The 24,935-nt window shown below is 36.8% G+C and overlaps 1 protein-coding gene across 1 annotated transcript in view; it reads left to right on the forward strand.

Moving 5' to 3' along the window:
• LOC145319284 (A disintegrin and metalloproteinase with thrombospondin motifs like) overlaps nt 1-13,244 on the forward strand; it is a 40,943-nt gene extending 27,699 nt beyond the window's left edge. The window contains exons 17-28 of the mRNA XM_080161326.1: nt 437-557; nt 855-941; nt 1,356-1,434; nt 1,843-1,909; nt 2,413-2,482; nt 4,171-4,220; nt 5,045-5,135; nt 6,368-6,453; nt 6,928-7,002; nt 8,252-8,306; nt 9,393-9,448; nt 11,021-13,244. Coding sequence (XP_080017452.1) covers nt 437-557; nt 855-941; nt 1,356-1,434; nt 1,843-1,909; nt 2,413-2,482; nt 4,171-4,220; nt 5,045-5,135; nt 6,368-6,453; nt 6,928-7,002; nt 8,252-8,306; nt 9,393-9,402 — 791 coding nt within the window. The 3' untranslated portion in view covers nt 9,403-9,448; nt 11,021-13,244. The remainder of the gene's footprint in view (nt 1-436; nt 558-854; nt 942-1,355; nt 1,435-1,842; nt 1,910-2,412; nt 2,483-4,170; nt 4,221-5,044; nt 5,136-6,367; nt 6,454-6,927; nt 7,003-8,251; nt 8,307-9,392; nt 9,449-11,020) is intronic.
• Nucleotides 13,245-24,935: the final 11,691 nt, after the last annotated feature.

Below are 24,935 nucleotides of genomic sequence, written 5' to 3' on the forward strand. Positions count from 1 at the left end.
TGTGGAGGATAGTGGTGGATATTCTGGTATCATAGTTGCTGCTTATGAGATAGGTATACATATAGATGGATACAAATAAGAGTATTGTGGAGGATAGTGGTGGATATTCTGGTATCATAGTTGCTGCTTATGAGATAGGTATACATATAGATGGATACAAAAAAGAGTATTGAGGAGGACAGTGGTGGATATTCTGGTATCATAGTTGCTGCTTATGAGATAGGTATACATATAGATGGATACAAAAAAGAGTATTGTGGAGGATAGTGGTGGATATTCTGGTATCATAGTTGCTGCACATGAAATAAGTATACAGATGTTTAGGTCGGAAACTCATACATGCAGACACCCTATAGCTCCCTTTCATTAGTACATGTTTTTACATTCTATCTTTTTCCGCCCCCTCGTTCCTGTGTGTTACATTATATATTTCTAGGTCACCTGCTAGGAGCTGTTCATGATGGAGACTACGCCCCCTCGTACCTGGGAGGACCTGGAGCCAGAAACTGTCCTTGGACGGATGGATACATTATGTCAGATAAACGTTCTTCCACAAGGTACAACAGTATTTAGATTATTAGTAGAGAAGTTTCTGTCTGTCTTTCTATTTATCCCGAAATGCTAGTTTTCTTTTTTTATTTTTCTCTCTTTCACACTTTTTTTCTCCCTTTTGTCTTCCCATTTTGGCCACTTTTATTCTTCTCTTTTCTTTTTGACACTTTAATACGTCTTAAAAGCAAACATACTCAAAATAATTTTGTAACATGTAATGCCTTATTAAACATGCAACTTGCAACTTTGTGAGGTAACCTTTAATATATGTAGAATAGATGATGTATGTATTTATTTCTCAGGGGAGTGCAGTGGTCTAGATGTTCTCAGAAGTCCATAAGATATTTTCTAAGCACAAGTGCTGCTGAATGTCTACAAAATAAACCAAGGTACATAGAAAACAAAGTAAAAGAATGGAGGGGGCAAGAGCTATACGTAACTTTCCCTACAAGGCAAAGACCCTGTCCCGATTTATATTGGGTCTTTGAAAATCAGCTATTAACAGTTAAAGTAAAAGTTTCTGGAATCATAACATTGCCAGGTCCATATAAGACGACAGGCAAAATGTATTGAAAATTATTATTGATTTTATAAAACTGACGGTAACCCAATAAGACATATATAATTTCAATGAACTGCTAACCAAGACAAAGAAAATGACACAAAAAAAACTTTTAACAGCATAATTGAGAAAGCAAAGTTTGATTAAATCTTTTTCGTCTGCTAGCTAAAGGATCCTTGCTTTTTGGTAGGATAATTACATCTATTTGTCACATCATAATCTGTAAATAATGTTATTTTAGATCACAACGTTATTATCTGGACGATACCACTCCTCCTGGATCTATTATATCTCTAGACGAGCAGTGCTTTAAAGACAAGGTAATTAAGTAATTTAAAAAAAATTTATTAAAAAAAAAATAAGAGGGGGAGACCTATACCTGCGCTCCCTAAACCCTGTGGGGCTCCCAGTTTATGATAAAACCGTATCTTACCTAACAAAAGTAATAAACAAATAAAGCAAATTAGTTATAGATACCTGTACTAAGAATTTCTGAAAAGAATGTTACAGGAATCATCGTTAAGGTTGAATTCAATAGCATGCCTGTATTAACGATCCTTTAGAGCTTTCTGTCAAGGGCGTAAAGAGTCAAGGACCAACCCTTATTATAGAAAAGCTTCGCTTTTAAAATGGTCAACCGAAAAAAAACAGAACTTTGATATTCTCTTTTTCATGGATTGACATTTATCTTTAGAACAATACAAGATATAATGTAAATTTGTTATCAGGGAACGCGAGCCTGCTTCAAGGGACCAGGAGTCTGTACACAGCTCTTCTGCTATCAACCTAATTCAAGTAAGTGTGGATACAAAATTTGATGAAGAAAGAAAATATTTACCAGAAATTAAGATAATTAGAAGATAGAATACAAGATATAAAGATTTTTTAAAGTTACATACTGTCGTATTATTTGAATTCTCCTTTCAATTGTTCCTCAGTAGGTTTTTTATTTGGGATAGGTAATAACTATCTCTGTTTGAAATGTCCAAACATTTTAAAGTCTATTTGATGAGTTCATAAGCGTGGAGAAGAGAGGTGTCATCAACCCCCTTAAGTTCTTACATAAGTTAAAAGATAAAGCACTGGTCCAAAAATATGCAAAACTCGGCAACCTAGCCTCAGCCGCGGCCGCTCATAAGCCTCAAATTTAAACCAACTTGCATGTTTAGACATCCAGCTGAATTTAAAGTTATAATTTGACAATTACAAGCGGCTGCCGAGCCTTGATTATATGTTTCAAAAGACATTTAACTTATTTTTATGAGGCTAACATCTGAATGAAAAGTAATTTGTTATAGGGAGCTGCCTATCCTACAGGCCAGCAGCCGAAGGGTCAGAATGCGGAGATGGTAAATGGTGCATTAATGCTCAGGAAAACAATACATTTCGTCTAAATTTTAAATATTTTATCTAGCGGAAAATTTAAATATCTATAATACAAAGTAGCTTGATGTCTGTCTGTCCGTCTGACCGTCTGTCCGTCTGTCTGTCTGTCTGTCTGTCCGTCCCTTAAGATCTCGGTAACCACTGAACTGATCGGATTCTATTCTTCAGGGTATCTACCTATTGGTCCTGTGGTGGTTTTAAGCTATTTTCTTGGGGAGTGGGACACACCTAACCCCCCAAAAAATGAAAATTCCCCCCCCCCCCGAAAAAAAATAATTTTCTTGAGAACACATTAGACTATGAGCAGCACCAGTAGTAATTTTCTTGAGAACACATTAGACTATTTTTTTTTACGAATTTTGCGAATTCGTTATTTAATCGAGAAAATGTTTTCCTGCTGGGTAGGTGCGAAAATTTGCGATCCGTTCTGCTGGGTAAGTAATAGAAGATGTAATTATACCTCTTAGGGCAAAGCCCCTAGAGGCTAGGGGCGAAGCCGCTAGTTTATATTAAAGTAACAGGATGTTTATTTGTATTTTTGTCTCTCTGAATGTGCCCAAAGATCTTGCTAACCGCTGAACCGATATGGTTCTCCTTTACAAAGCAGCTTCTAATAGGTACTTGGAAGGTTTATAACTATTTTGAGGAAGGGTACCACCAACCTTCCAAGGGAAATCTCCCCTAGAAAAAGAATTTAGAAAATTGGTTATCAAATTTAACTCCCCCATTCCTCAAGTGCCCTTTGAGGCCTCTAGGGACGTAGCCGCTAGTTACAGATACAATCATAAAATTTTTAGCAGAAAAATACATTTTTCTTTTGATTTATTTTAAAATTTGTGACCATTTTCCTAATATCAAATTTGTGTTATATAAAACTTTCCTAATATGATATTTGTAAAAAAAATTAAAGAGACCGATCACGTTTCTTTTTAGTAATGTTGTATCACGAAACCTTTGCAGGGTTTTTTATCAATTATTATTTTAGATTTATTACGCTTGTTGGCTATACTTTTTTCCTTACTTGTTGTGCAGCCCTAGCATCTAGGAGCTCTGTATCCGAGGATTGATAAAGTAGCCTAAAACCCCCTTCGGATCTATTTGTTTCTTCCCTTACCCTTTATAAAATAAAAAACATATTTTTTTAGAAGCCTATGTAAATTTTGTTGACATTTTTTATACAGAAATAATTTTAAGGGGGAGGGATTTTTTTTACTATGCCTAACCCCTGTGTTGTGCCCTATCCCCGCGGGGGGGGGGGGGGGCTCTTCATGGTACTTTGAGGAAAAGTGCCGAAACATAGTTATCCAAAATGTCATGGGTTCGATTCTTCGTTCTAAATCTTTTCCGTAAAATAAGGTAATATTTCAAGAATGTGTTATGCATTTACCTAAGAAAAGGACCAGGCCTAGATTTCTTAAAAGAACAGTCCAAAGTCAGGTTTTTTTTTGTTTGAGGCTTAAGATTTCATTGACTGACTACCTAAGTTCTTTATTTTAAGGAAGATTTGCATATGATCAGGAATGGTTTTAGGTAATTTCATTTTTAAATTTAACTCTAGTGATGGTTTTTGGCTATTTTTCTTCTCATTCTTATCACTTAAATACAAAGCCCCCTGAGGCGCAGCCGCTAGTTTCAAGATAAAGCAGAAAACTAATATTGTTTTTGAATCATCAGTGTGTAACGAAACCCTCAAACAATCCCTTTACTACAAACTCATTAGGTAAGTATTTAAGTAATGCAAAATCAATGTACTTTGTATTTTATAACTGCACTTTAGATTTAATTGAAAGTGCTGATCTTAAAATTAAACAATTTTATTATTAAATTCTACTTTAATCGAAAATACAAGTTGAAATGATGTAACATTATAGGTAAACAAATGTTCTTAATAGGTATACCTATTTACTGAGGAAAATATAACTTCTCAGTGATTATTCTATAATTTATTAATTTAAAAGAAGATTTAAAAAAAAAATTGGTGGGGGATATCTGGAGCAATTTCTTTTGGGAGGGTAAAGAAACCCTAAACCAAAATAGTCATAAACCTTATATGGACCTATGAGAAGCTTCACTATAAAGAAGAACCATAACAGTCTAGAGGTTAACGATAAATCTGGGTACAAACACATAGATAGACACACAGATATAGACGTCCGGTTACTTTTTTTATTTAGATTTATCAATGCCCACTTAATTTTCTCTTATGACATGTTACATATTACTAAACTTTTGTCTTAATAATATTGCTGGCTTGTTATTGTTTCGCTTCTTATGGATATAATTATCAGAGAGATAAAAGGGACAACGGGCTGATTATTACACTAGTCCCCAAAATTTTATAATTACGTTTTCTTATTCGTTGGCCCAACAACTTTGAGGACTTTAGTGAATTTAGATCGGTTAATTAATATAGTTGTGTGTTTAAGCATTTCAACCACAAATTTTAATATGCAGAAGGTTTAATTTTGTGTATAATCATTGGATGTACAATAATCGGCCATTGTTATATCCCTTTAGATCCCTGCATAATTATCCCTGTTTTAGTAAAGAAGAGCTTAACAGTTGACACTGGTTTTGACACAAGGTTTGATATTCCTATCAGAAGTGGAAATACATTTTCAAACAATTTTAACAGGTAATTGCTCATTTTATTTTTAACTAGCGGATACGCCACGTAGAGGTCTCTGGGGGCACTTGAGGAGAGAGGAGTTGAATTTGATAACCCATTTTTTTTAGATTTAAATAGAAAAATATTGGGGAGAGAAATTTTTTTCTATTTCTTTGGTAGGGTAGTTCCCTTTCCCCAAAACAGTTCCCAAGAATTAGATGAAGCTACCCTGTGCAGAAGAACCTTATCGGTTCAGCGGTTAGCGAAATCCTTCGGTACAATCAAACAGACAGACAGACATCCTGTTACTGTATTATTAGGGAGATATTGAAATCAATCAAAGTACAGCTGGTGATTTCACACAAAGTCCTGGTAAAGCAATGATACCCTCTTCCCCTTATTTAAATAGAAAAATTAAATTGAGGGGGGGGGGGTAGTTCCGATATCTAACCATTGCTGGGCATTAACCTCTGGAGCCAGAGATCTAAAAATAAAACGCTTTCCCTCCCCTCTATTTTTAACTGATTTAAAAATAAGAGGAGAGGTTTATCAGTGATCAACCTGGTACTTTGTGTGAAAGTGCAGCACAGCTAATTAAATTATACATACAGTCGGACAAAATTAATTGAAGATTTGTAACGTCTTGACATTATATATAAGATCAAGTCGCTGATTATGGATGCATGTACAATTTGAGAAACATTTATAGAGATGCTACGCGAATAAAAAATATTCTTGATCTTTTATGGCAACAGTTTAAATCGTAAAATAATTTTATTACAAAAATATTTAGTGATAAATATTTATCCGGTAAAGCTTCAAACAGATTAATATTTGGATTAGAACCAGTTTTCAACCATACTGAAAAATCATGTAACGTAATGTATTATACATTTTTCACGAATGATAAAATAAAAGTCATTAGATAAATACCAGTTTTGATATCCCGGACTTTCGGGGACTAACAAAACTAGAATTAAGTTATAATTGTACTCTCCGTGGAGTTGTTTATGATACGATACGATAATAGTTTTCCGCAGATATAAAGATATACACAATTATAAGATTAAAACAGTTTTTTTTGCCCCGAGATTATACAATTTTTATATTCGTAGAAAGCTGGATATAAAAATATGCTATACATAATTTTTCAGTACTGTTCTAATCCACCGAATATTTATCGGTTTCGGAGCGATACTGGAAATATTTATTAAAAGATCACCATTTCTTATTCCTATAATAAATTTATTATTTTTCAGACCAACCAGTACATTTACAAGTACAAGAACATTCACAAGCTCGAATCCAACTTTTAATAATAATAACAACAAAATTCAACCAACCAAGGAAATTGTCAAGTTTCAAATGAATTTGTGACGAGAAAATAACTTGTTTTATTTTAATGGTTCGTCACATAAAATAAAGAATATTTCTCTTACAATTCTTTTCGGTTTTTAAGTTTTATATCAGACTAACTGCTGCATCTCTTAGCATCTAGAGGCTTTGTATTAAAACGGCTACTAATTTGCAGAAAAAGAGCCTAAAGCCATCCCAAGGCTTAAATCTAAAAAGTATACATGGCTTAAATCCATTTGAGGACCTATGAAAATCATCACTAAGAAGGAAAACTTAATTGATTAAATAGTTATTGATATCCTAAGACAAAAAAATCCTTATTAATTTATATAATAGGATATATCTAATTTTAATGTGATTTTACATTGAAATTTTACTGAAAATAATTTGTAAAATCAAATGATGTTTAAATGAATTTTAATTATGCTAAAATTAAATTGAAATTTGAAAATAATTTTGCACCAGACAATAATCAATAATGACGTGACAACATATTATTATCCACCCAACACTAATGTTAACAGCATCACAACGCCAGGTAGGTTATTGGTAGAAGCACAGCTACTCTATATTTAGGCTCATTTTGTCTGTTCGTCACTTTGATATTTATATGAATAAGTCAATACAAGACCCAAGGCATTTTCTGTCGGAGAGGTGTATCGGGTAAACAACTTTGCGTCGTACTTCTTCAGGTGAGTGACTTCAAGGGTAAGAGTAGCTATATGAAGTTTATGAGCAAATTCGAAGGCAATGACTAAAATTTCAATTAAAACATTATCTCATTTTTTACGTTTATTACTTCTGAATTCTGTATTTTAGACATCTTTCCGCGGTAATTTTAATTTTCAAATTTCTATTTTATTAATTTAAAAAACAAATTCAATAATACATATATATACAAAAAATAATATTTTTCAATTTGGCTTAGAACCGGTTCTAATCCAGTGGATATAAATCGATTTAGAGGTTATACTGGAAAAACAATTCTCAAGGTTACAGATAATTTCTTTTGAATTTACGTCTTCTGGACTTTAACAAAACATTTGACGCGCCAAAAATAATTGGAAGGTTTGACGATAAGTCTTTAAATTGAAAAAAGTCTCCAACTTCATTTCTAGTATTCATTCGAAACCCATCAACATCCTGCGGATTAGAACCGGTTCTCATACATTCGATAAAAGTATGTCTAGCATCGTATCATATCCAATTTTCTACGAATAAAATGATAAACTATCATATGATTGAAAACAGTTTTTAGCCCGTGATTTCGGCATCTCAGGGCAAAAAAATGGTTTTAATCTTAGGCTTGTGCATTTTATATCCGCGGAAAGCTGTTTGTAATACCATGGGAGAAATAACTATTATTGTAATTTTGAAGAAAGAATTTGCCAAAGTTGCTTAAAAACAAAGACAAGCACATTCTATAAAACTTATGAATACTAGTAAAATTATGAAATAAAGTATGTTTATATACTTAGATTTTTGAGCTTTTATGTCATGTATTTTAGTTTGCTTATCTAAAGGACAAAATCGTACACAAATCATTTGGAATATTTGTTAAAAATATATTCAATATATTAAAGTAATTTTAGCACGTACATATTCTCAGAAAAAAATATAGGTTTCCCAGGTATCTCAGATCAACCAATTTTTATTATTTTTATACTCATTATAGGTTTGTTTAGAAATATTATCTTTTTAAAAGGAATTCAGAGGGTTATGGTGGCACAAATTAGGATTGAGTGAATGCACCACAGCTATTCAATACGATCGATTTTTATTTTCAGAAACAGTTCGAAGGTCGTTCAACACAAATTCCCAGTCGAGTTTCACAAATCGAAGGCAAGAACGGTTTCAGAAATAAGTATTCTAGAACTGTAGTTACACTTGTTAGCTAGACTCGCGTTAAGTAAATGTTTATCCGTATCACAGTAAGAAGTTGCGTAAATCTGTTTTGCAACTCCATAAGGTCAAAGGAGTAGATGAATGGATTCAGATTGTGAGTGGGGTAAACACTAGAGTCTAACTAGCAAGATATAGTGTAGTTAGTCAAATCTAATAAGGTCAACAACAGAAATAAAAACGGTGCAGATATATAATGCATCATATATCTTTTTATGCAAATATAAAAAAGATTAATTTTGAATAATCTTGATTTTTAATAATAATCTTAAGCTAAGGTCAATTATTTAAAGTTTCTGATTCAATTTTGAAAACAGAAAATCCAAATTCAACTCAAGAAAAAAATCTTCATCAAGGTTTACGAAGAACAAGTCTGCAGTGGTAACAACTAGAACAACTAGTACCACTGTTAGGAAATCAACCTCAGATTCAAAATGCACAGATAATTATAAACAGGTTCAATAATTTTTTAACAAAGTGCATGGTGGGTCATTAGGTACCTGCAATTTTTTCAGTACATATGTCTACTTGTTGTTATGGAATTTGCAGGTTTGAATATTGGAAATATATTATTACAGCATACAGTACACAGTGATTAGCCTGGCAGGAGTTTACTTACGGGGCTGATTTAAAGAAGGAGCCATTACTCCCCACTCACATTTGTAAATGCATTGACCCTTAGGAGTGTTATTGTTCCTAACAAAATAATTAACAATCATTCCTGATCTAATAGAAGATTTTAATGTTAATAGAATCCAAACAATCTACAGTTACCAACATCTTTATATACAGTCTAAAACCATCCTGCCTCTTTATTCATCAAAAAAGAAATCAATAGATGCTTGATCATTTCAACTTCACTGCATGCGATTTTTAAAAAATGCATCTCTTACATCTTTGAATGCGCTGTTTTTGCATGATGCTGTGTTATAAAATATCCTGGTTCTTATTATGGAAGAAAAGCATTGTGATATTATTTTAATCCATATCCTTTGGAACCGTATCTAATTTTATTTTGTATTCCAGACTGGGTTAAGTTGTCCTGATTTATTCAAACGATACGCTTTTCATTATTGCTCAAGGTTAGTGTACAATTTTACTAGCGGAACTATTCTACAAGTTTTTTTATGTGTGTTAGATTTGCTTTCACTTGTCCCTGATTACAATCTATTTTAGTTCAGTGTTTAGTGTGTTATTTCGGTATTTACAGTGAGATAAGCAGAAGTGCCTATAAAAGGGGAAAAATAAAAAAAAAATTTGGCCTAAGGGTCTTGAATGACGTCATTTCCATTACTCTCATAATTCGGGATACTTTGACCAAAAGTTTTAAATTAGTCCCTTTTTATAGGCACTAGAAAGAGCTTTAGACAAACACCCTGCGTCTTATATATTACTTAGAGTAGCTGCGCTTTTAAAAATTAGAAAAAGTAACTAAGAATCAATAAATTCATTAAAAGTTTATTAAATTTTTCATTGAAATAATTTTGTATTAGAATATCTGGAATTTTCGTATATATAAAACTTCGTAGATTTTTATATAAATTTTTAGGTTACTTAACACAGTGCAACTTATATCATAAGAATAGAAATATATCTATGGAAGGATTAATTTTTTCATATTTGGCTTTTGATACGCCAATAAGAATTTTATGAAAAGTTTGATGATAAATCAAATACTGATTGATATTGATTGGTTATAAAAAGTTATAGTTATTTGGAAACCCATCACAGTTTACTCGAAGCGACAGTAAGAGAAAACAATTTCCCAGACAAGGCCAACTGTTTCTAAAATGTCCCAATAAACATATAAATTTAGTGGAAAAACAAAAATCTTAAAAAGCAAACATTATTTATTTAAAATTTTGAACAACTTTGCTTTTATGAAGTCTTTCATAAAAACCTCTCTATATATGTATGATTTATTTAAGGCTGAATTTCCGTGACCTAAGCAAAGCAACTGATAAAAATAGCCATTAATTAACTCCTTTAAGAAGTGGTTTTATGAAGAACTTTATAAAAGCAAACCTGTTCAAAATTTTGAATAAATAATCTTTGTTTTTCTTGTCATAATTATGCGGTAACTTCTAGGGGATGAAAATTGACTTTTTCAGATATAATTTTCTCAAAAAGGCCTCATTTTAAGATTTTCGTTTTTCCACAAAATTTATATGTTCATTGGGACATTTTAGAAACAGTTGGCCTTATGTCTGGGAATTTTTTTTTCTCTTACTGTCGCTTCGAGTGAACTGTGCCATCTATAACATCCTACAATACAACTAAAATTTTACTGAAAATATAGAAGTCAAAATAGGTATCATAGATTGGTTGATTATTCACCTTGTTAAAGAAGCTTATGCAATTAAAAACTTTCGTCAGCATGCTTTTCTCAGCTGCTATATAAGATATAAAGTCCAAAAAAATTGATGAGGGTTTCCTGTACTAATAAGCATTTATTTTTATAATTTACTTGGTCCGTCGGTCTCTCTGTCATGCTTCAAAAGACATAAATAAAGTTTTCATTATTTATATGTTATTCTCAATATTTTTATGACTGCTCATCTTAAATTCACTTTGTCCGTTTGTCTAGTCCTTTGCTTTCCTATATAAAAGATGTTTTCATCCTTGTTTTTGTCTAATTGCTTGTTTTATTTTAGTTTATTAGCGCGGAAAGAATGCTGTGTGTCGTACAACAAGTACTGCAACAGCTAGTCAATCTCAGTCAACAAAAAACCTGATCATATTATTATTATATTTTATCAGCTTGGTCATCCCACAAAACTTTACATTTTTCTACATTAAAATCAATATTTATCTGGCTGCATTTTCTCAAGATTTAAAGTTGGTTCAAAGAGGGATGTGCTAAAGGAAATTTGACAGAGGGGTGTAGACACACCCCCCACTCAGTATGGAAATTTTGATTCATAGATTATTTATTAACGGTACATAATTGTAAAGTCTTTGTATGATGACCATAATAATTATTATAGTATATATAATATTATATATTTTTATCTTGTAGGTTATATTTATTTCGTCTGGTGTCAATATTCTATCAATCACAAAATAAGTTTTTCTTACTTATTTTATTTCAAGATTTCCCGAGAGAGAAAAAGTTTGGTATTCATGTTTCATCTAAAAACTTATGGTTTACTTTTAATCAAGGATATTACAAATATGATTTTTTTTATTTTACGGTTTTTGTTTAATCAGCTTTTTCTATAGAATAAAGAAAACTATTTTTCATTTGGTTTAGAACCTCAACAAAACTAAATGTAAAAAAATATCAAAAGCTTTTTGTTGTCTGTCTTATTTTATTTAGCTTATTTTATTTAGCTTATTTTATTTAGCTAATTTTGTTATAGCTAATTAAAAGGTGAAAATAATATACTTAAGGGCTTTCAAGGATGAAATATCATTTTATTATGTAAGGATATATAATACTACTATTTAACATTAAGGTATAAAATTAATTCATGGCTCAATTTTTTAAAAAATTCTTCTAATAATTAAAACTTATTTTGTGATATAATAATTTGATGTATTGTAAAAGATGTAAAAGTGCTGTTCTAATTGTTTATTTCAATGGCATTACTATTGCTTTTATTTTTTTAGCCTTTATTATTTGTGTTTCTCTCCACTTGACTTATATTGTTTCTTAAGAAATATTCAACTTCAAGTATTTCAATAATTTGTTATTAACCCTTGAACTGACGAGTGAAAAATAGAACCCCAGGGCCGAGGAGAGGGAACATTGGACTGTTCATTCACTAGTACCCAAAGTTAATAACTTTGGGTACTTTTATTTGATTTTGATTAGTTGGTTTATTAAGAAGAGTGTCCAAACGATTAAACCAATAGTTTTATCCTATGGAAAGAATAATTTTGTTTATCTTCCTTGAAGTTGTACTTAAATTAATCGTCCATTGACATATCCCTCAAAATCTCTGCGGATTCTACACCACCTCATTTTTTTTAAAATCAAACATGTTTAAAGCACCCACAGGGAGCTGCATCCCCTATGGGGCTATATCCCGTCGGGGCTTTACCTAACATAAGCTTAAAAAAGAAATTGTTGATTTAGTTTGTTTTTTGGTCCAGTGTAGATTAAAGTTGCCACCAATTTCTAAGGAACCAAAAAATATTCTGTCAATTTCTTTACAAAACTCTAAATAACATAGTTACATATTTTCAGTAATATTTTATTTATCAAAATTAGGTTATGTATTTCAAGAATGTATTAATTCATTAAAATCTTTTTAACATAATATTTGTAAAATACAAATGAATAACAAAAGCAAGTTTTTGCTATAGTTGTTTTTTTTTAAATTGAAAATACTATGATTTTACCATTAGTTTATTTTATTAACATTTGTAGATGAATTAAATTCACTGCCATAAATGCCATTTACATTTAACTGAAAGCACCAAAATAAATTTTTTTATTTAATTGTCTAAATTATAAACCACCAAACAATTTATGAATTCATTTTTTTTATTTATTAGTTTCCTGTTTTTTTTCCTTTTCAATTTTTATGTTTTTTCCCTCAAAAATGTATTTAAATTAATAAAATACTATTTTTGTATTTTGCTGTTCATGCTGTTATAAATCGTTAAATCTTCATTCCCATATAAACAACCCCTTAAATAGTGGATGTAAATATTCATTTATTTCCCTGGTATCTCATTTATATCCCTGGTATGATTTTAGAAGATTTTTAATTTTTTTTGGAAGATTTTATAATTTTTATTAATTACTAAAAGAAAGAAAATAATAATATAAATGATCATAGCCGGGAAATAAATGAAAATTAAAAACCAAAATTAAACCACATTTTAGCATAAAAAAATGAGTTTTATGTTTAAATGAGAATGATATTCCTGTCCAGTTTTTTGTTTAGGAATGAATATTTCTTATCCTCGTGAATAAATGATGACCTATCGGTCCATCATTTATTCCCTCGGGTAAGAAATATTCATTCCTAAACAAAAAACTGGACAGGAATACCCCATTTTTTATTGAAAAAATAATAATTCAAATTTTTCATACCTTAAAAAGAAAAATGCCGAAATTTGTTATTTATTTGTTAAGTTTTTTGTTTTATCCTAATTGCCTATTCTCATTTTTATAAAAATAAATCCTTTATCCCACCTATTTTAGACTTGTTACTTTTATAAGCAAAGCTACTCTAAAATTCACTTTGCCTGTACGTAAGATGGCCAACGCTATTGTATAAATGTAATTTTCTCGGCTGCTTATTAAAAGTAAAGATTCCTATGATATATGCGCATTATTTTGTCTGTCTGTCAACCTTATTGGAAAAGGTTTCGTGTTTTCTTGAGTTTTGGATATTTTCTCTCTTATTCTTTTCTTTCTCATTTAAATATCTTCTGTATAACTCACTTTGTCCACTGGTCCATTAAATGAATTTTTATGCTTCACTACTGATGGATGTTATAATCCTTGTTCATAGTGCTACTGGTAATTATTTGATATCTTCCGTGCTACTAATCATAGATGTTTATCCTTGTTTTTTTCTCAGAATTTTAGTAGCTATTTTTGATATCTAGTTTTTACTTCTTCCCATGTTTCTTGCCAATTTTATGGCCAGACCCATGTATCTCCAAAACAACGGTTTCCATAATGTTTGTCTGTGTGTCACATATTGTCTTTCATTGTTATATTGTGTTTCATATATTCGTAGAAAACTGGATATAATACGATACAATACATGATTTTTCAGTGAAATAATTTCCAATTGTTTTGTGCAGTAATAGGATGTCTATTAGGGTTGGGCCGGATACTTTTTTGGCCGGATACCGGATACCGGATATCCGGCTGATTTCAAATGCCGGATATCCGGCCGGATATTCGGCCAACGCCAGATATCCGGCAAATATCCGGTTATCCGGCCAAATTGCCGGATATCCGGACGGATAACCGGCTAAATTACCAGATATTAAAGTAGCAAAAAAAATGTATTAATAAACTTTTGAGATTTCATAAATAAAATTTACATAAAGATAAACATATTCAAAAAATGTTCTTCTAGCTTCAATAATAAGAAAATTATAGCCATTTAAAATTTTAAAAAGCAGAGATTTTTGGTGTAAAATATAAAAAAAGTTATAGCCGGATATCCGGCCGGATAGTTTCAATATCCGGTATCCGGCCGGATATTGAAAATGGACGGATATCCGGCCACACCGGATATCCGGCCCAACCCTAATGTCTATCCTCTCAGGTGGAAGGATGTTTGTGTCTGTTTGAAGAAATTTTGCTAATCGTAGTTTAAATTATATAAAAAATTTAGACGATATTAGGCGTTTGTATGTCTTTGTGCGAAGGAAAATAGTATTTTATTATTTTAAAAAGGCATCATAGACGTCCAAGGGGGGGGGGGGTAATGGGGTAATTATCCCCCCAAATGAATTTGGGGGAGCACCCCCAAAATTTTTATTTTCAAAATTTTACCCCCCCCCCCCCCCCAAATAAAAAAGCTTGGACGCCCCTGAAAGGCATATCTGTTTTTATGAAAACTAATCTTTTTATGTTTATTTTCACAAATTATCATCTTCAGGTAGAGTACAAACTTTATCTTTATTATTGTTATCTTGAAAACTTTTTTTATTAAAAAAAACTTTGTATCAAGATGTAAACCCAACAATTGCTATAATTGTGCGCATATTTGAACTAGCGAAGCAATCTATTTATATTTTTGTAGGTCTAATTAATTTAGTTCTTATCTATATAAATGCTTTATCTAAAGATATAGAGGAAGCACTACGTCTATTATCCATATCTATTTTAGAAGTTTCCCTTCCTCCTATTATGACGTCACTTATGACACTTTCCAGCGCTTTCTGTAGAGGTTTTGCCGCTGGACGCCGTTTGAGTTTTAGAAAGCAAAAAACATTAATTGGGTATAGTCCTTTTCACGACATCCCTCCATAAGGAGCGATTCTTTGTATTTTTCACAGTAGCTTTTCTCCTATTTCTAGCCCCTGCGGGGGGCTCTAACCCTGCGGGGCCAATTACCTAACCCTGTGGGGCAATCACCTAACACAATATAACCTAACCTAACCTAAAATAACCTATAAAAAGCCAGTTTAAAAATAGGAAGAAACGCTCCTTATGGAGGGATGTCGTGAAAAGCTTCTATTTTAAGAGATTAAACAGAGTAAATGTTTTAAAATGTAAGTTTAAATCAGGTCAGATGCACTCCTATAGAATCAATTTAAAATATGCAGTTACCTATCAGGGGACCCCTGTCTAATATACTTTAATTTGACTAAGAATATAGTTGTTTTAAAATATAAATTTACGTTAAAAATGAATTTTATGTCAAAAAAATTAAACAATAACAAGGATTTTAATGTCTGGGAAAGCGTAGGCTTTCAATTTTTTAGTGACGTAATGGAAATTTTAAAAAGACCATTCATTTAAAAGTTTTTTTGTTTTAGCGCACTGAACTACCCTCCTCCATTTTCAAAATAAGTTAAAATATAGATTGCAGGCATGTAGAAGTTTCTTAGAGACCTGGAAAAACTATATCTACAGGAGCTTACCTTGAACCCAAAATCATCTTGGACACTTTATTATATTATCTTTTACTGTTATGGGACACGTATTTTTTTACTTCTCAATGGTTTGTTAAAGTCATAAACTGTGTTGATCATTATTTAAATATGTTTTTTTGATAATTCCAATTCACAGTGTTCCATTGTTTAATTTTAACGAATGGTTACAAATAAAAAAAAAAAACATGATAATCACTAATGATAATCACAATGAGCACTAAGGTTTGTTAAAGCCAAAAATGAAGCAGATTATAGAAACTAATAAAAAAAAAATCCTACAATACATATGATCAATGATAGGACTGTTTACATTGTAATTGACCAATGGTAAAATATATACTGGCCTATCATTGGTCATTTGTATTGTATGAAGTCATTTTTTATAAGCTGTTTCTTAAAAGTTTAGCACAAAATATCAAATTATAGTGTAGATTCGCTTCTGATGTCCTTCAAACCAGCATTGTTGCCAAAGCACTTATGTTTTAATTTATTAATATTCAGTCTAAATTATTCCAATATAATTATTCAAAATCATGAACTCAGTGAAATTGTATTGAAACAGAATATTTTTCCAGTATGGCTTCGAAACCAATTAATATCTGCTGGATAAGAACCAGTTCTCATCCATAATAAAATAAAATCATGTATAGCATTACAGACAATTTTCCACGGATATTAAATTTTTGAAATCTGTGTAAAGCTGTCTATAATACGATGCGATAAAGAACCATTGTCAGTTAGATATAACCGTAAATATGTTTTGAATTTAGAATACAGAATGCCTAATATGAACGTATTTACATATAAAACTTGATTATACTTTTTCTTTTAAACTTAAATTCTACAATCAATTAATTATAACTTTGATTTTAAACTTCAAAAAAAATGAAAAACAAACTGTTTGTTATTTTGTGGTATCCGCCTAGGGTAAATGGCAGACACCAGAGTTCGAATAAAGACTACGGCAGTGTGAACAGACGTGGACACCTTACTATAGAGAAGCTATGCTTCTCTAGCATTCACTAGACAAGAATCAACATCTATTTCAGTTGTCACTTTATTGAAGGTGTGAAGGATACTAAAGTTATATACAACAAACAATAACTACATGGATAGGAATAAATGATCATAACATAAAAGCATTATAATACATATACAATAGTCAGTTTGGGCAATCATGATTCCCCATCCCTGGAAAGGGTGGGGGGGATTAAGAATACAGTTAACCATAATATAAATACATATGGATTAGGAATAAGGATGGTTAAAGATAAATCATACAGTAAAACATAGATAATTGCAATGGTTAGGTAGATGGCTATCCCTGTCTGGGGCAGGCAGGATAGCCCATGGAGCAGCACAATAGGTAGATAAGCATAGAGGGGTTGAGTGGTAGGTCTGGGTACTAAAGAGGGAAGGTTTGATGATTACTTGTGACAACAACAGTCTGTGTGGGGGCAGGTTTAGATCCTTTATCCTCAGGGTTGAGGTGGTGCTGATAACTTGGTGGTTGAAGGGGAAGGTCCCGGTGCTTAAGATGGGAGAGGGAGGGTTAACACCCCTCCCTCCATTTGCAGGACAACTGAGGGATAAAATCAGTACCGTTATCTGACATCTTTTCAGGTGGCTTCATAATTGTAGAATAACAGGATTTAACTAGGTGCGTAGCATCACTATAATGTCTTGGTTTCTGCATGGTCCAGAGCTGCCGCATACCACAACTCTCCCCTCGGAAGGCTGGAGGGGTTGTCTGCACCGCCAGACTTCCGACAGTGGTTGCGGCCTTAAGTTTGTTGTCCTTGTGGAATGGGTCCGCCAGGATACCAGTTGCTGGACGGTGGTGGACTCCAGCCCTCCCCAGGTCTAACGGAATCGGCTATATCTGCTGGAGTAGCTGGTCCTGTTGGATCTTCTGGCCGTTGGATGTGTACCTCTGAGGCCACCCTGGCAACCTCCAGGGGTGGCACAGCACCTGAGGGGGCTTGGACCAACAGCCGCCTGGTAGACACCTCTGCAGGTTTCTCCACTGGGCTGGTGGTCTCCATCGTGTTGGTCACCTTGCTGCTGGCAGGCTGGCTACTGGATGCAGGCGCAGTTTCTTCGCCCTCGGGGCTGGTCAGGTTCATTTGGCTTCCAGGGTCTCTGTCAATGCGGGCAGGTGGTGGTTGCCATACTGTAGGAGCGTTGCCTCCTTCAGGCTCATTCTTGGACATTGGCAGGGTGGTGCATGGCAATCCGACCTGCGGGGTAGGGAAAGGTAACAGTCCACCCTTGATGCCGGAGGCTGTCTTGGATCTGCAAGGGTGGCTCCGCTCTAGTTGGCTGGGAGACAGGCCCATCCACGGACACTACTGCTAGTGGACTGGAGGCAGAAGGCTCCGGATTTCCTCCCCTAGCCTGAAGGGGTCCAGGCACATTGTCTCCATCTTGGGTAGACATAATTGTTGGGGATCCTCTACTTCTATGGTTAGGCTCGGCACTTGGCGCATCTAGTTGTGTTACTCCCCAGGCAGCGGTCAAAGCTTCTTCAGTTTGGCTGGTAATGGCTGATACCCTGGCTCCTGGGGCAGATGCAGGGGGCGCAGGCAAGTTTGGCCCAGCCCAAACGTCCTGGTACACCAGTGCAATACAATTACCCTGGCTTGGTTGAGGGAGGTAGACAGCTGGATGCAGTTGAGGGTGAGGGACAGCTGGACTCTCCCTGCTGGCTGGGGGCTCTGGCTGGCTGGGGGTGACGGGTGTCACCCCTTCCTCTGGGGCTGCGGGTTCATTCCGGGGTCCAGGTATCTCGGTGGCGGCGACGGTTGTCGCCCCAGGCACCAGTGTGGGGGCGCTGGATAGCACCCCCCAGTCTTCACAGGGGTCCAGGTCTCTCGGTGGCGGCGACGGTTGTCGCCCCAGGCACCAGCGTGGGGCGCTGGATAGCACCCCCCAGTCTTCACAGGTGGCGGCGACGGTTGTCGCCCCAGACATCAGCTTGGTGGTGCAGGGAAGCACCTCTCGTTCCTTCCAGGTGGCGACGCCGGTTGGCGTCCCATACATCGACTCAGACTCGCTGGCTAGCGCCTCTTGCCTCTCCCACTCGGTGGCCGCCAGGGCCTCCCCGTACACCGTCCCGGTGGCGCTGGGTAGCGCCCCTCGGCTCTTGCTGGGGGTGACAGGGGTTACGGACACCGGTCCCCTGTGGTTGCGGCGGAGGTCCAGGCCAACCCGGTTGGGTTCAGCCGCTCCTCCCAGCACGTTGATCCTGGCCACCATGGTCCCAATCTGAGACACAGACTCCTGGGTAGCCGCGGCCCCAGCGGCGGCAGCTAGTTGGGGTGACGGCTGGGCATCTCCCTCCAGGTGGACCTGGGTGGCAGACTGGTTGCCTGCAGGTTGTTGGGCGGCCTGGTGTTTCTTCATTGCCCGGTCCCAACCGGTTCTACACTTGGCGGCTGTGTGGCCGTTGAAGCGGCAGCGCCCCTTCGTCCAGCTGGGTCCCATCAGGCCGGCTTCCCCAGGGTGTATCAACCTGCCAGGTCTCTCCTCCTCCAGTTGGGGCACCAGCTGACAAACAGGGTCTCCCCTACTAGGGGTCAGGCGGTGCTGGGCTGCTTGTGGTGGCTCCTTGGTTACATTCAGCCTCCTCCCCATACACACAGGTTCCTTCCATCCAACAGCGGCTCTCCTCCCCTGGGTGGCGAGGCCAGCCTCGGCCTTAGCTTCTGCAGGTGCTTCTCCACACGAGGGATCCTGCCTCTGGGTATGCCAGGTGGTTGGTAGCAAAGGCTGTTGATGGTGCCAGTCGGAAAGGGGGCTATGATCTCTGGGGGGTACCTGTGGCCAGTGTGTGGACAGGTACCCACAGGTGGACCAGCAAGGCCCAGAAGATGCCATACTGATGGTAGCCTGAACTGTATTCCGGACTGTCAGCAGACTGTTGGTAGCCACCTGAGTTGGGCCAGAGTTGCCAGCTAGTATTGCGTCCCTGCCAGGCTCCGTCAGCTGCTGGTGGGGAGCCCCTGCGGTGGTTCTGGTCTTGGCAAGGGGTGGCCTTCTTATTGACTTTCCTAGTTGGAGCTCTGCATCCTGGTGGGCCTCCATCTTCAGCAGCATGGGGGAACTTGGCTGGGACATGTGCAGTGGTTCAACAGAGTAGCGGCATCTGGTCTTGGAGTGTGGGGGAACAGCCTCACTGCTGCTGGTCAACCCTGCTCCCTCCGTGCTGGGTAAAGTCTTCCACTGCAGCAGGTCACCAGTCCCCATCCTTAGGCCGGTCCCCAGTCGTTCCATGCCTGGGGGCTCCCAGGGAGGCTTGGGTGGCGGCTCCCCCACCCCCAGGTACGCGTCGGGCATCTGGGTGAAGAGCCTATTCCCCTGGGACAGCTCCCCATCCTCCAGATTGGTGAGGCCAGTGCCAGGGAGGACCTTTCCACCCCAGAAACAGGTGGTACTGGCCCTAGGGCTGGGCCCCTTTGAAATCTCAGTTCTGGGAGTAGTGTCCATCTTGGGGCTGGCCACTAAGTCTCTGAAGCTTGTCACCTTCTCATTAGGCTCAGTTGCATCGTTCAACACCCCCAGGAGGACACCTACAGGTTCAGCAACCCCCAGTCCAGTATTGCTATTTCTCGGACGTTGAGCACCAACTGAACAGGAGCTGTGCAGCGGACATTCAGTCGCCCTTCCAGACAAGGGCATCTCAGGGACCAGGGGTCTGTGACCTGGCATGTGTTTGATGTTCACTGTACTCAACACAGTAGGCCAAAGTAATAACAGAAGCAGTATCTTGTAGATATAGGAGCAGAGTAGAGTAGCCGCACCGCAAGGAGGTTCGAGCCGGCTCACCCCTAGTATAAATACTATAGCTGTGTAATTAGGGTGGTAGTCCATGTAGCCGTAGGCTCGGTCCTCCTGGCTCAAGAGTTTCTGTGGCTGGCGCGCCCCCATGATAAGTAGTAGGGGGTTGGTTTGTTGGTGCCAGCGTCTTGTTTAACTGTTGAGCCTGAGTTGTTCTCCTTTCCAGTATAGCTCTTGATTTCTGTGGTAACCAGCGGATCTTAGCTTAAAGGTAACAGGGAATATGTTAGGTATCACAGATGTCTCTAGGAGCGTATCCGCTAGTGGATATATGGATAGGTAGGTTACCTATATATATACATGGCTACACGCCCATATATATATATATACGTGTATAGGAATATCCCCAGAGCTAGCTAGCTTTTCCTCCTTGCTTCAAAAAAATCACGCTTCCTCTGTATATAGTTCACAACTATGAAGGTCGATGGTCCAGGTACACACCACCACTGCCCAGTGTGGGGCAGCAAGTCAGGCTATGTCCACAGGGTGGGCGTACTTTTGTTCAGTTACCATATCAGTTTCCAGTGTTGTTTGGTGAGGTTAGTATTCACTTACTTGTACCCATGATACAAAAAAAACAACCTCATTTATCACTTGGGTATTTATATATACATATATTTGTTTCACTAACCATTCAGCTTTGAAGTAGGGTTGGCAGGCTAGGAAGATGTTGAGGGTCTGAGCAGGTTTAAGGAACTGGTTTAGTTTTCCTTATCACACTGTAGACAGGGAGGGAGGAGCTTACAAGTTTTTTTCTCCTAAAAAAATATCTCTGAGGTATGCTATAGAATGGCCCTTCTCCTGTGTGGGTGTGTGTGTGTGTGTGTGTGTGTGTGAAATCTCCTGTCCTTGCAACGCGCGTCCGCACCGTCAAATCCGCGCACACGGGGAAAACGCGCTCTCACCCCTCAACTCGCTCTCTCATTGGTCTGCTTCGTCCGTTGGATTTATGATATTTTCCGCACTCTGTTGCGCTACCCGTGAATGATGCTCTGTGTGTCCGATCGCTAGCCCCACACTACAGACGGACTGAGTCTTGTGTGGGTAGGAAGGGGGAAGCGCGTGAGGGGACGGGGGTAACTCCGTCCGTTTCCCCTGTGAGGGAGGGAGGTAACTGGGTGCTGGTATAATAGTGCCTTTTCTTCTTAATCCTAGGTTTATCTATTATATCACCCTGATTGTATTTGCCTTCAATGGAGAGGGGCTTCTCCCTTTCCCTTGGAATAAGGGGTGTATTGTTATTGTGCTGTGGGCTTGAGATGTTTTGATTGTATATCAGGATCTTTATTATATTACATCTAGATTCTATTTTTGTCCTTATCACAATTGCATAACAGATTTGTTTACCAACTCTGTTCTATTTTTAGCTGTTATCACAATACACAATAATCCAAGCCTGTTCTATTCTTAGATTTATCACAACACAACAATTTGTTTGCCAAGCTTTGCTCATAAATCTATTGTTTGGCCATCACATCAGGGTGGTAATCCCTGCAATGTAACATAATATCTGTTTTTCTAGATGGGTGGCTGCGTTGTAGCTTCTCAGGATACTTGGAGTTGACGTAGTTTTTCTCTGTTCTGGTGCACTACACTCGTATGTTGGCTCGCAGCTTGCAGCTATGTGGCGTGTTTCAGCCTATCGGCGGCAGGGAATGTCCCGTCCTGCTAGCGCCGCTTGCAGCTATGTGGCGTGTTTCAGCCTATCGGCGGCAGGGAATGTCCCGTCCTGCTAGCGCCGCTTATCCAAATCCAGCTGATGGTGGCAGGGAATGTCCCGTCCTGCTAGCGCCACTGGTTCGGATCCTGCTATCTCTTGCAGTAAAATTGGCCTATTTCCAGCCGTTTACACTTATTTGGCTTGTTTCAGCCGGTCCGCAGGCCTGTTTCAGCCCTTTTGGCGCTCAATTCTCCGTTAGATATCAGCGCTGCTCGCGGTTATTCGTCAAATTTCGCTGTCTCGCTTCCACAACTGCCGGATGCAGAGTTAAACTTTGCTGTCCAGGGTGGGTAATTCAGGTTGCTTGCGTCAGTTTTGCCAGATTCACTGCTGGGAGTACCTTAGCCTCAGATACGCGTCTGCTCTACACTTGTGGTTCGCCGTAATCTCACACAGCTGTCACCAAAGTTGTGGTATCCGCCTAGGGTAAATGGCAGACACCAGAGTTCGAATAAAGACTACGGCAGTGTGAACAGACGTGGACACCTTACTATAGAGAAGCTATGCTTCTCTAGCATTCACTAGACAAGAATCAACATCTATTTCAGTTGTCACTTTATTGAAGGTGTGAAGGATACTAAAGTTATATACAACAAACAATAACTACATGGATAGGAATAAATGATCATAACATAAAAGCATTATAATACATATACAATAGTCAGTTTGGGCAATCATGATTCCCCATCCCTGGAAAGGGTGGGGGGGATTAAGAATACAGTTAACCATAATATAAATACATATGGATTAGGAATAAGGATGGTTAAAGATAAATCATACAGTAAAACATAGATAATTGCAATGGTTAGGTAGATGGCTATCCCTGTCTGGGGCAGGCAGGATAGCCCATGGAGCAGCACAATAGGTAGATAAGCATAGAGGGGTTGAGTGGTAGGTCTGGGTACTAAAGAGGGAAGGTTTGATGATTACTTGTGACAACAACAGTCTGTGTGGGGGCAGGTTTAGATCCTTTATCCTCAGGGTTGAGGTGGTGCTGATAACTTGGTGGTTGAAGGGGAAGGTCCCGGTGCTTAAGATGGGAGAGGGAGGGTTAACACCCCTCCCTCCATTTGCAGGACAACTGAGGGATAAAATCAGTACCGTTATCTGACATCTTTTCAGGTGGCTTCATAATTGTAGAATAACAGGATTTAACTAGGTGCGTAGCATCACTATAATGTCTTGGTTTCTGCATGGTCCAGAGCTGCCGCATACCACAATTTATCACTTTAGGATTTGTTTGATTAAGCAGATAAAATATCATTTCAAGACCAAATATTCAGAAATTTTGTCATTTAGCATTGATTTAAAATGTAAGGTCAAGTATCTTTAAATCAAATAACGTCTTATTCAGGGAGGGAGGGGACATTGGGGTTTATATTACTATAGTCCCCAAAGTTTTATAATAATATATTGGTTGGCTTAGCAACTATTGGGATTTTTATTGAATTTTGATTGGTTGGTTAATAATGTTGAGTGTCAAAACGTTTTAACCACTAGTTGTAATATAAAGAAGGGGTTAATTTGTTTATCATTATTGGGGATGTATACATGAATTTATCATACATTGTCTTATCCCTTTAGAACTCAGGTTTTATTTATCTAATGCTTATCATAAGCATGAAGCTAAATTTCAGGCTAAAAAACAGAAACTATAAAACAATGAAAATATAAATATCCTAATGTTAGTTTCATCTGATAAACCCACATAATACTTGTTTTTTTAAGCAGCAATTGCCAGAGAGTGTTTTTCATCTCTTAAAGAAACTAGCTGCCAACAAAATATTACCAATTATGAAAAAGATGAATAATATTTAACTCTTATATTTAACTCTTGGGATTACAATTTTGTTGAAATCGATAAAACTAAAAAATAAAATTATTCGCATAAGTAGCCTGCAGTCAAATCAAATGCCATACTGCATTTTAATAACGTAGCTACTCTATATCTACGGTTAGTCCGAACGTCTTTCCGTCCGAGTAAGCTAATATTTTTCTATTGTATAATGACTTATATATAATAATTTAAACATGGATTGCTTTGAATTTGATAAGGTATCTATAGATAAGGTATCTATAGATAAGGTTTCTATAGATAAGGTATGCCATAAGTCTATGTATAATAATGATAAAAAAAAATTAATTTCCTTAAAGACATTTATGTCCTTTTCTATGTAAACTATTATTCAGGGAACAAAATGGATAAGACAATGGCTTGAAATTGATGTAAATTACTAATGATGATAGACAGAGTTACCACTTCTGTTTTTTTGTTAGTTCTTGAAACATTTGAACACTTAAGCTAATTAACCAACCAATCAAAATTCACCAAAGTCCCAGAAGTTGTTGATTCAACAAAAAAGAAAATGTTATCATAAACTTTGGATACTAGTATATTAAACAACTCATTTTCCCCTCTCTTTATCTGACTA

The sequence above is a fragment of the Acartia tonsa genome, chromosome 5 (assembly GCF_053477335.1).
Source record: "Acartia tonsa isolate MP-2025a chromosome 5, ASM5347733v1, whole genome shotgun sequence".
In the NCBI taxonomy this organism is placed as follows: domain Eukaryota; kingdom Metazoa; phylum Arthropoda; class Copepoda; order Calanoida; family Acartiidae; genus Acartia; species Acartia tonsa.